Source organism: Salvelinus alpinus, chromosome 22 (assembly GCF_045679555.1).
Source record: "Salvelinus alpinus chromosome 22, SLU_Salpinus.1, whole genome shotgun sequence".
NCBI classification, from domain to species: Eukaryota; Metazoa; Chordata; class Actinopteri; order Salmoniformes; family Salmonidae; genus Salvelinus; species Salvelinus alpinus.
Window position 1 is genome coordinate 20729991 of NC_092107.1, and position 12850 is coordinate 20742840.

The 12850-nt window shown below is 42.0% G+C and overlaps 1 protein-coding gene across 1 annotated transcript; it reads right to left on the minus strand.

Moving 5' to 3' along the window:
* Positions 1 to 307: 307 nt before the first annotated feature.
* LOC139549221 (uncharacterized) lies at positions 308 to 3017 on the minus strand. The gene is made up of 7 exons (XM_071359447.1): positions 2883 to 3017; positions 2650 to 2782; positions 2397 to 2536; positions 2062 to 2181; positions 1824 to 1965; positions 1420 to 1559; positions 308 to 1197 (listed from the first exon to the last, which is right to left on the minus strand). Exons 1-7 carry the CDS (start codon positions 2953 to 2955, stop codon positions 1061 to 1063), a joined length of 885 nt encoding a protein of 294 aa, XP_071215548.1. The 5' UTR covers positions 2956 to 3017; the 3' UTR covers positions 308 to 1060.
* Between the last annotated feature and the right edge of the window lie 9833 nt (positions 3018 to 12850).

The window sequence follows — 12850 nt, forward strand, 5'->3', positions numbered from 1 at the left end:
AAGAACATGGTGCCATCTGGTTGCTTAATATAAGGAATTTCAAATAATTGATACTTTTACTTTCACTTTTAATACTTAAGTATATTTAAAACCAAATACTTTTAGACTTTTACTCAAGTAGTATTTTACTCTGTGACTCACTTTTACTTGAGTCATTTTCTTTTAAGGTATCTTTACTTTTACTCAAGTTTGACAATTGCATGCTTTTTCCAACACTACAAGGAACACATGCCTTTGCAGCGTATTTGCTATGATGTCAGGGTAAAGCTTCATGAAATTAAATGTAATTCAAACAATGAGAGAATTATTTCATGAGCATGTTTTTTTAATTGAATGACAAATTGTAAAACAAACTGTGGCACATTTTCAAATCACAAAACAGTATTGATCAGGAGCTACTGTCTGTTCCAACATGATCACAGAATAACTTTTACACTGATTGAAAATCACTATCACAGAAAATAACAAAAACCCACATATTTATCTGCCAATTTAGATGTACAGTATTATTAAGCAAGTGAACTTCCCTGCTAATGAGTTAGTAAGTGACTTAGGGTTAGGTATGGGGTTAATTAGTGACTTAAGGTGTGGTATGGTAGTGTAACGGCTGTCTTCGGGTAAAAGAGAGGAGGACCAAAATGCAGCGCGATGATAATCCATATTTAATGGGAAATACTTAAACGACGAACAAAAACAACAAACTGACAGAAGGAACCAAAACCGCTACAGTCCTGAACATGGGAACACAGAACAGATGAACACACGAACAGGAACAACCACCCACAAACAAACAGTGAAAACAAGCTACCTTAATATGGTTCCCAATCAGAGACAATGACAAACACCTGCCTCTGATTGAGAACCATATTAGGCCAAACAACAAACCCAACATAGAAACACAAAACATAGAATGCCCACCCAGCTCACGTCCTGACCAACTAAACAAAGACTAAACAAAGGAAATAAGGTCAGGAACGTGACAGGTAGTGACGAAGGTATGGGGTTAGTTAGTGTTTTAGGGTTATGTATGGTAGTCACTGAGGCAAGGGTTAAGCTTAGATCAGAAAACAAAAAACAAACACACCAAAAACAACAACACACCAGGATTCGTACCACTGCCACTCGCGGAGTTTGTGGTGAACATTGTAAAATTCAGGATGATGCGGTCATTTTGTTTTGGGATGTAGCAGCCAATACCTGCAGAAAAAATATCCAAATAGGACAATGTGTGAGTAACTATACAGTATGTGCAACATTTTGGTGACAGTTGTTATATTTTATGAATGTAAATGATTGAAAATAACTCCTGCGTGCTTTTTTCCCTCACTGTATTTCTCTAGGTTTGCAGAGAGAGAAAGATGGAGACAGAGGTCCGACTGATCGTATTGACCGACCAAAAGACATTCCATCACTACTCACCCACATCAGGTCTGATTGTGGTCCCATTCCCCCCAGTCTGAACCAGGAGCTCCCAGAAGGTTTTCTCAGTAAGGTTCCCAGCCACACCATTCACACTCACCAGGAAGGGGCCATAGTTGGGGTCCTCTGTATAGGTGAAACTGCAAAAACAGAATAATGAATTTATTTGAATTTGAGTCATTGTGAAATGCCAGAATACCAAAATTATGTTTGACAGTGAACAAGGTGGAAAATGCAGTATCACTCCATGCCATGCAATGAATGACACCTTGCACTACATAACATTGTCTGTTCATGGTCACTGAAAGGTTCTACACAATTGCTCAAACTGTAAGGATTTGAACGCACATCTAACAATCTACAGCATCTGACAATGACACAATGGAAGCTAATAATCTACTAACTTGAATCCTGAATTGATCTGCAGTCTCCTCATGGCACCGATAAGGACCCCTCTGAATGCAATGTCAGTACTGTAGGTCTTGTTGGTTGTGTTTGAGATGTTGTTGACTACCACCAGCTCAATGGAATCTAGTCTGGAAGTGTCTGTTGAAAAACAATGTTGCCTGCAATGTCAATACTGTGCTGATGACATTGCAAAGAGGTGAACATGTTCTAGAAGTAAAAAAAATGCTACATTACTTCCTGCTGTCAGGTTCCCAGGATTCGAACTGTTGCCACTCACGGAGTGCGAGCCCGAGTTGAACACAGTAAATCTTAGGATGATGCGGTCATTTGGTTCAGGGATGTAACAGCCAATACCTGCATAAATAATGTCCAAATAGGTCAGTGTGTGAGTAGTTAAACTGTACAGTATGTGCAACACTTGTGTGACAGAAGTGTTGTTAAATTTTATGAATGTCATTGTAAATAACATGCATGCTTTTTCCCTAATTTACATCGGGGGATTTGCCCCTCAGCAAATAAACCACAAAAAAATGAGAGAGAGAGAGAAGAGGCTTTCCATCCATACTCACCCACATCAGGTCTGATCGTGGTCCCATTCCCCCCAGTCTGAACAAGGAGCTCCCAGAAAGTGTTTTCAGTATTGTTCCCGGCTACACCATTCACACTCACCAGGAAGGGACCATAGTTGCGGTCCTCTGTGTAGGTGAAACTGCAAAAACAACAGTGCTCACCAATGACACCTGACTACATAACATAAATTCACTGACACACCAACAGCCGAGAATATAACAATGAGCCAATTTAACTTAATAATCTACTAACTTGAATCCTGCACTGGTCCCCTGCAGCCTCCTCATGGCACCGATAAGGACTCCTCTGAATGCGACATCAGTACTGTAGGTCTGATTGGGTGTGTTTGAGATGCTGTTGACCACCACCAACTCAATGGAAGACTCTGTTGTAATTGTAATTTACAATATCAACTATACTGTAGTGTATAGGTGATAGAGACGACAGTACAAAGAGGTAAAGTAAATAAATACATTCTACATTACTTTCAGTCAGGATCCCGGGAACCAGCAACAGCAGAGCTGCGGAGAGAAAAGATGCCATGATTAAACTCATCATGTATTCAGGTTCAGTTGGAAGTGTCCAGTACTCATTTCATACATTACTTTTTATGTTGAACCAGTAGCCACTCCTTATCTGGAGAAATACATTTCCTCTTCCCTTTCTCTCAAGCTATTGTGTAATGTATGTGTAACACATGTTTTGAACTGCCATGTGGCATGAGTGCCAATCTGTTTACAAGTGCTATCATGCCAAATCATTGTCACGCATTGTAATGTCAAACACTCAATTGTGAGATGCCTGTAGAGCAGGGCTGTCCAACCCTCTTCCTGGAGATCTACGGTCCTGTGGGTTTTCAGTCCAACCCTAATTTAACACACCTGATTCTATGAATTAGCTGCTCAACAAGATCTTAACTAGATGAATCAGATAGGCTAAATAAGGGTTGGACCGAAAACTTACAGGACAGTAGATCTCCAGGAAGAGGGTTGGGCAGCCCTGCTGTAGAGGATCTTTAGTTGCACTGTTCACCCACCAGGGGTCACCATTAAGTAATTATTTAGATTGGGGGCCACAAAAATTAAGGGAAAGCACAGTATATAAGGACATGCTTACAAACCAATCGAGATACACTCAATAATATATTTTAAATGAGGAAATTGAACCTGTTGATTAAATAAAATATATGAACAATGTCAAACCTAACCTACCTGGATTAACTACCTTTAATTAAGGTAGTTAATCCATCCAAACAAGGCACTAGCCCGAAAAACCCATTCCAAGCCAAACCTTCATATCATGACCGCTAACTGTTACACACAGCCTACATCGTTGTCACCATATAAGCTAACTTCAAGTCAACATAGCTACTAGAACGAACGTGTTAGTAAACCACTACAATCACACCCTTACAAAAAGTTTTGAAGCTGCAGTAAAAGTGTATCTGCAGTTGACTATGATATTTTGGGCGCAGAGATTGCAGAATAACTGCAGTGTACTGCAGGCGAATGGCATTTATACTGCACTGTAACTGCAGTTACACTGCAAAATTACTGCAGTAAAAAAAGTGTTATTTTGGACGTAGTATTTGCAGCATAAGTTGTCATTCATGTAACTTCTGTGTAAGTCTATGGAAGGGGGTGACAACCACGAGCTTCCTCACTTTTGTATTGAAGTCAATGCACCAAGAGGATGGAAACTAGCCGTCCTCCAGCTACACCATGGTGCTACCCTACAGAGTGCTGCTGAGGCTACTGTAGATCTTCATTGCAAAACATTGTGTTTTAATTATTTGGTGAAATGTGAATATATTTATTGTAGTTTTATCTAAAAATAATAACTTTTTAAATGTTTCACTATTTTTATTTTTATGGAATTCACTGAGGAGGATGGTCCTCCCCTTCCTCTTCTGAGGAGCCTCCACTGCTGTATAGTATTATTATTCTGTTCATATGGCTCTGGCTATGTGCAGTATAGGGTATATGGATCTAAGTCTCTCATAGAATAGTTTTAAGTTAAGGAAACACAGTACATATATAGGTCATTTGAGTGAACTATCTGTTATGTGGAGTGTCTGTACCTGTCCAGTCGGTTTATTTTTCTTGATTAGTCTGCAGATCAATTCCCTCCTCTCATCCCGCCACTCGCTTCTCACTAATCGCTAATCTTCATCTGCTCTCTCTTTCTGCTCTGTCTTTGAACATCTCAGGCCCTCTTCACACAATCACGCAACCCCCCACCCCCCCCCCCTCCAGGTTCTGTCTTACATTCTCCAGTCTTTTTTTTTCTTTTTTTCAGCTCCAGCATGGCGTCCATGTATGGTTCCTTGTCTTTCTTTTTCTCCTCATTCAGTCTCGCCTCTCCTTCCGTAATCTCTCTCACTCTCTCATTTTCTCCCTCCACCTTCTCTCTCACCAACTCCATTTCCTTCTTGACCCTGTTTGCCATGTACGCCCTCTCTCTCTCTCTCCCTCTCCTTCTCTTTATTTTCCATTTCCTCCTCATCCCCTCTACCTCTTTCTCACTCTCCTTCATCTTCTCCTTCAATCCTTCCAACTCCTCCATCAATCTCTTCATATCCTCTTCCGCTTTTCTCTCGATTTCCTTTCCCTCTGTCGTCTTCTCCTCCGTTCTCTCAATCCACTCTCTGACTCTTCATCTCTATCTTCCACTTCTCTTCCAACTCCACCTTTTTCCCGCTTCACCTGCTTCTCTCTCTTCTCCTCTATTTCCTTCCTTCCCAGCTCCTCTCGTGTTTATATAACTTCTCTCCCACAACCTCAATAAACTCTCTCACTTTCTTAATCTTGGTCTTCCACATTTCCTCTGTCCCCACCTTCACCTACCCCACCTCTTTCTCTTTCTTCTCCTCCATCTTTGCCATCACCCTCTCTACCTTCATCTTCAGCTTCTCCTCCCTATCTAACTTCACCTACCCCACCTCTTTCTCTTTCTTGTCCTCCATCTCTATCATCGCCCTCTCTATTTCCATATTTAGCCTCTCCTCCATATCCGTCATCACACGCTCCACCTCCACCTTCCTCTTCTCACTCTCCCTCTTTCTCTCCACTTCTTTATCTCCCCTTTCCTGCCCCTCTTTCCCCTTTTTTTTGGATCTTCTCCTTCAATCCCACCAACTCCTCTCTCACTTTCTTCACCTCCTCCCTTGCATTCTCTTCCATATCCTTTTTAATGATGTCCATCTCCTATTTCTTTTTAATCATCTCTCCTGTTCTTGTCATCTTTTTCAATCTCTCATCCACATCCACTTTCACCCTTTCCACAATCGTATTCCTCCACTCTAACTTTTCTTTCTCCTTTTCCAACTTCAACTTTCCAACTTTCTCCAAAATGTCCAGCTTCTTTCTCTTCTCCAGTTTCTCTTTCTGTCTATCCAGCCCCTTGTCTTTCATATCTACCTCCTCCCTCCTCTTCTCCACTTCATTGACCTTCTTCCTCACCCTCTGTTTGTCTGTCTCCACCTCATCTCTCTGCCTTGCCACCTCCTTCTCCTTCCTCTTCACCTCCTCCTTTCTCTTCTTCATTTCATCCTTTGCGAACTCCACTCCCTTCTCCAACACCCCCTCTTTTATTTCTATCTTCTCTCCCTCCTTCTCGATCTTCTCCAGCAGTGCATAGAGATCCTTCACAAGGTCCTCCTTCATCTCTGCATCCAAACTCTCCTTAATCTCCTTAACTCTCTCTATATCCCCCTTTCCATTTCCCTCCTAGAGCCAACATGTAGTTCACTACTCCCCAACGTTGGGCATTATGATGCTTACGACTTAGGACATTATTATGCTCCAGAATGATAGCCCCAGAGTTCAAATGCAATGGTTCTGGTCCTGTGCCTAATCCCCTATGTAGACTACCATTTTGTCCTCAAATATGCCCCTACACCAAATATTATTCTAAATAAATCTGTAGAGTGGGCTCTTTAAATGAACTTCGCCACCAGGGGTCCCCAGTACAGTATGTAACAACTTAAATGGAGGGCAAAAACAATTTTGATATAAAATAAGGACATACTTCCAAATCATTCAAAGTAGCTCAATGTATTTTTTCCTTCTGAAATTGAGCATGTTAATTTGTTAAATATAATAATAATTTCCAACCTAACAGCTTTTTGCAATATACACTATACAGTTGAAGTCGGAAGTTTACAAACACCTTAGCCAAATACATTTAAACTCAGTTTTTCACAATCCCTGACATTTAATCCAAGAAAGAATTCCCTGTTTTAGGTCACTTAGGATCACCACTTTATTTTAAGAACGTGAAATGTCAGAATAATAGTAGAGAGAATTATTTATTTCAGCTTTAATTTCTTTCATCACATTCCCAGTGGGTCAGAAGTTTACATACACTCAATTAGTATTTGGTAGCATTGCCTTTAAATTGTTTAACTTGGGTCAAACGTTTCGGGTAGCCTTCCACAACCTTCCCACAATAAGTGTGGTGAATTCTGTCCCATTCCTCCTGACAGAGCTGGTGTAACTGAGTCAGGTTTGTAGGCCTCCTTGCTCGCACACGCTTTTTCAGTTCTGCCCACAAATTGTCTATGGGATTGAGGTCAGGACTTATTGTGATGGCCACTCCAATACCTTGACTTAGTTGTCCTTAAGCCATTTTGCCACAACTTTGTAAGTATGCTTGGGGTCATTGTCCATTTGGAAGACCCATTTGCGACCAAGCTTTAACTTCCTGACTGATGTCTTGAGATGTTGCTTCAATATATCCACATCATTTTACTTCCTCATGATACCATCTATTTTGTGAAGTGCACCAGTCCCTCCTGCAGCAAAGCACCCCCACAACATGATGCTGCCACCCCCGTGCTTCACGGTCGGGATGGTGTTCTTCGGCTTGCAAGCGGCCCCCTTTTCCCTCCAAACATAATGATGGTCATTATGGCCAAACAGTTCTATTTTTGTTTCATCAGACCAGAGGACATTTCTCCAAAAAGTACGATCTTTGTCCCCATGTGCAATTGCAAACCGTAGTCTGGCTTTCTTATGGCGGTTTTGGAGCAGTGGCTTCTAAATCTATGACATCATTTTCTGGAATTTTCCAAGCTGTTTAAAGGCACAGTCAACTTAGTGTATGTAAACTTCTGCCCCACTGGAATTGTGATACAGTGAATTATAAGTGAAATAATCTGTCTGTAAACAATTGTTGGGAAACTTACTTGTGTCATGCACAAAGTATATGTCCTAACCGACTTGCCAAAACTATAGTTTGTTAACAAGAAATTTGTGGAGTGGTTGAAAAACAACTTTTAATGACTCCAACCTAAGTGTATGTAAACTTCCGACTTCAACTGTATATACAAAAGTATGTGGACACCCCTTCAAATGAGTGGGTTCGGCTATTTCAGCCACACCCGTTGCTGACAGGTGTATAAAATCAAGCACACAGCCATGTAATCTCCATAGACAAGCATTAGCAGTAGAATGGCCTTACTGAAGAGCTCAGAGACTATAAACCTGGCACTGTCATAGGATGCCACCTTTCCAAGTTCAACAAATTTATGCCCTGCTAGAGCTGCCTCGGTCAACTGTAAGTACTGTTATTGTGAAGCGGAAATGTCTAGGAACAACAACGGCTCAGCCTGAAGCAACATTCACTACCGAGTTCCAAACTGCCTCTGGAAGCAACGTCAGCACAAGAACTGTTCGTCGGGAGCTTCATGAAATGGGTTTTAATGGCCGAGCAGCCGCACACAAGCCTAAGATCACCATGCACAATGCCAAGCGTCGGCTGGTGGTGGAAAGCTCGCTGCCATTGGACTCTGGAGCAGTGGAAACGTGTTCTCTGGAGCGATGAATAACGCTTCACCATCTGGCAGTCCAATGGATGAATTTGGGTTTGGCAGATGCCAGGAGAACGCTACGTGCTCCAATGCATAATGACAACTGTAAAGTTTGGTGGAGGATGGGGCTGTTTTTCATGGTTCAAGCTAGGCCCCTTAGTTCCAGTGAAGGGAAATCTTAATGCTACAGCATACAATGACATTCTAGACGATTCTGAGCTCCCAACGTTGTGGCAACAGTTTGGGGAAGGCTCTTTCCTGTTTCAGCACGACAATGCCCAAGTGCACAAAGCGAGGTCCATACAGAAATGTTTTGTCGAGATCGATGTGGAAGAACTTGACTGGCCTGCACAGAGCCCTGACTTCAACATCATCGAACACCTTTAGGATGAATTGTAATGCTGACTGCGAGCCGGGCCTAATCGACAATCAGTGCCCGACCTCACTAATGCTCTTGTGGCTGAATAGAAGCAAGTCTCCGCAACTATGTTCCAACATCTAGTGGACAGCCTTCCCAGAAGAGTGGAGGCTGTTATAGCAGCAAAGTGGGGACCAACTCCATATCAATGCTCATGATTTTGGAATGAGATGTTCGACAAGCAGGTGTCCACATACTTTTTATCATGTAGTGTATCTCATCTCCATATGAACCTACAGTACATTATGCATACCCATATGAAGATATAGTAGATTGGATAATACTTTATCCAACACACAGTTGTGCAACATTCAAGATGTCACAGATGTTCTCTTCATTCCTGTCAGCCCCCATAGTTTCCAATAGTTTTGATAAGTAGGCTAATGATGGGCCTACGTTTCAGGGAAAGGGTTGCAAGCTGGGGGATAAGACTGATCTGATGCAACTGATTTAGGTTATACATAGGCCTACATAACAGGACATGTCATAGCTTATAAATTGGCAAAAATATATATATTTGATAAGAATGGGGATATCGGTGTGGAGGAGGTAGTTGCCTACCTTCACCACCTGGGGGCTGCCCGTCAGGAAGTCCAGAACACAGTTTCATAGGGAGGAGTTCAGACCCAGCGCCGTGAGCTTTGTGGTGAGCTTAGAGGGCACTATGATTTTGAAGGCCGAGCTGTAGTCGATGAACAGCATCCTCACATATGCATTTATTTTGTTCAGGTGGGTGAGGGCATTGGCAGTGCAATGGTGACATTGTTGTCCATGGATCTGTCGGGACAGTAGGCAAATTGGAGAAGGTTGAGTGTGTCGGACAGGGAGGAGGGTTATGTGGTCTTTGACTACCCTCTCGAAGCACTTCATGATGACGGAAGTGAGTGCTACGGGTCGGTAGTCATTCAGTGCAGCTATTTTCCATTTCTTTGGCACAGGATGATAGCGGACATTTTGAAGCAGGTGCACAGGGATGATAGTAGGTAAATTGCTACAGACAGCGCTATATCTATCGATAATGGACAGATTGGAGTGGCAGCTAGTCTTAAACCTTAAACGGTTGAACATTTTGGTCCTTTTGGTCTGTTTTGCCCTGTAGTCGCTGCCAGTTTGGAAGCCTTGGTTCAGGCCTCTAGAAGTCATTAATATGCAGTAATGTGTAAACACTTTACCTAGCAGCCAACCTGCTTGCACCAATGCCTTGTAATTACAGTAAAATACTGTGAAATACAAACCCCTCCCCTCAATGAATTTAGTTCATTCATCCATTCATTCATTAATTCTGATAACGGTAGAATTTACTTTTACATTGTAATACAGTAAATTCTATGGTATTGTAGTATTTGTCATTACACAGCACTTGCTTTGATACTGTATTTATATTACAGTAGGTCTGGCATTCTCTGGATTTATGGTGCTTTCAAGACAACTGGCAACTCGGAAAAAAACTATTTTGAATCATGATGATGTCAGTGATCTTCAGGTCGTAGCTCTAGAAAGAGGCCAGAGTTTCCGAGTTCAAAACATATTAACCCAGTCGGGGCTAGTTTTTTCCCGAGTTCCCAGTTGTCTTGAACTCACTGAAGTCAGATTTCCCAGTTCCGAGTCAACAGTTGTTTTGAGCGCAGCACAAATCATGCTTCATTGACAGCATGGCCAACTGGGAAGTCAGGAATAAACAAGCGCCGACTGGGAAAATACGTTTTGAATGGTCTTCCAACTCGGAATTGTAAATTAGGCCTCTTTCTAGCACTACAACCTGAAGATTAATGACGTCATCATGATTCAACCTTGTTTTCTTCTGAGTTCCCAGTAGTTTTGAAAGCACCATAAATCCATAGAATGCCAGACTTTGATGACAAAATTTGCCCACGAAGGACATTTTGTTACATTACAGCCTTATTCTAAAATTGATTAAATTATTATTTTTTCTCATCAATCTACACACAATACCCCATAATGACAAAGCGAAAACAGGTTGTTAGAAAATATTGCAAATGTATTAAAAATAAAAAACAAATACCTTATTTACGTAAGTATTCAGACCCTTTGCTATGAGATTCGATATTGACCTCAAGTGAATCCTGTTTCCAATTATCATCCTTGAGATGTTTCTACAAATTGATTGGAGTCCACCTGTGGTAAATTGAATTGATTGGACATGATTTGGAAATGCACACACCTGTCTATATAAGGTTCCACAGTTGAAAGTGCATGTCAGAGCAAAAACCAAGCCATGACGTTGAAGGAATTGTCCGTAGAACTCCGAGACAGGATTGTGTCGAGGCACAGATCTGGGGAAGGGTACCAAAAAAGTTCTGCAGCATTGAAGGTCCCCAAAAACACAGTGGCCTCTATCATTCTTAAATGGAAGAAGTTTGGAAGCACCAAGTCCCTTAGAGCTGGCCGCCCGGGAACTGTGCAATCAAGGGAGAAGGGCCTTGGTCAGGGAGGTGACCAAGAACCTGATGGTCACTCTGACAGAGCTCCAGAGTTTCACTGTGGAGTCTTCTGAATCTTCCAGAAGGACAACCATCTCTGCAGCATTCCACCAATCAAGCCTTTATGGTAGAGTGGCCAGGCAGAAGCAAATCCTAAGTAAAAGTCACATGACAGCCTGCTTGGAGTTTACCAAAAGGCACCTAAAGACTCTCAGACCATGAGAAACAAGATGTCTGGTCTGATGAAGCCAAGATTGAACTCTTTGGCCTGAATGCCAAGCGTCACATCTGGAGGAAACCTGGCACCATCCCTATGGGAAGCATGGTGGTGGCAGCATCATGCTGTGGGGATGTTTCTCAGCGGCAGGGACTGGGAGACTAGTCAGGATCGAGGGAAAGATGAACGGAGCAAAGTACAGAGAGATCCTTGATGAAAACCTGCTCCAGAGCGCTCAGGACCTCAGACTGGGGCGAAGGTTAATCTTCCAACAGGACAACAACCCTCAGCAAACAGCCAAGAGTACGCAGGAGTGGCTGTGGGACAAGTCTCTGAATGTCCTTGCGTGTCCCAGCCAGAGCCCAGACTTGACCCGATTGAACATCTCTGGAGAGACCTGAAAATAGCTTTGCAGTGATGCTCCCTCTCCAACATGACAGAGCTTGAGAGGATCTGCAGAGAAGAATTGGAGAAACTACCCAAATACAGGTGACCCAAGCTTGTAGCGTTATACCCAAGAAGACCCGAGGCTGTAATCGCTGCCTAAGGTTATTCAACAAAGCACTGAGTAAAGGGTCTGAATACTTATGTAAATGTGATATTTCAGTTTATTTATTTTTAACAAAAAAAATACTGTTTTTGCTTTGTCATTATAGAGTATTGTGTGTAGATTGATGAGAAAAACAAAACAATGTAATCCATTTTCGAATAAGGCTGTAACACAACAATGTGGAAAAAGTTAAAGGGTCTGAATACTTTCCCGAATGCACTGTAGGTGTTATGTAATACTTACAAAGGTGTCATAAGGTCCTAACTGGAGATGTAGGTCTGCTGTGGGATATTTGTGTTTAATGATCTAAGGCCTGATAAGTGAGGTCAGTTTAGAAGAGGACAGGCATTGATCAGCCCAGAGTACAGTAGTTTCTAGTTTGGCTGTCATGACTCATGACATATTAGGCCTACACAACATGGTTGTATCCCATGACACCAACAGAGTTTCCTCTGTCCCCTCTGTTAGTAGAATGTGTGAACCGAGATTTGTAATAAGGGCAAGTCGAGGATCACACCATTCCCATACATTAGTGGAGTGCCAGTGCTTGGTAGATTACCTGTAACGGCTGCAACTTTTCCAAGACTGAGCTCCCAGACTCAGCTCCCAGCCTTCCCAGATCAAGGGTAAAATAAAGTAAATGTTAATCCCCAAGGGATTAGGAACCCATGAGTGATTAAATGTGATTTATGTCTTCAGAAAAAAGGACAAATTACTGTACCACCTTAGTGTGGGAACGTTACAGTGGGCTCTTTCAAGAACAAAGTTCAGATTACATTTATCTATTTCAATAATCTTTATAATAACAGATGAATCACTTTATGATCATGGAAAATATTGCATTTCTCAGGCGCTTAGCATCTTCTGAGACAATGGAAGTCCTCGGGAATACAGTTATCCCTATGTGTAATTCCGAACTTCCCAGGGAACGTGATACAATCCTCCTCAAAGTGAAACTACAGCTAGTTCTTATCACAAGCACATATCCCCCTGACAGCTTGAGCAGAGCAGAATC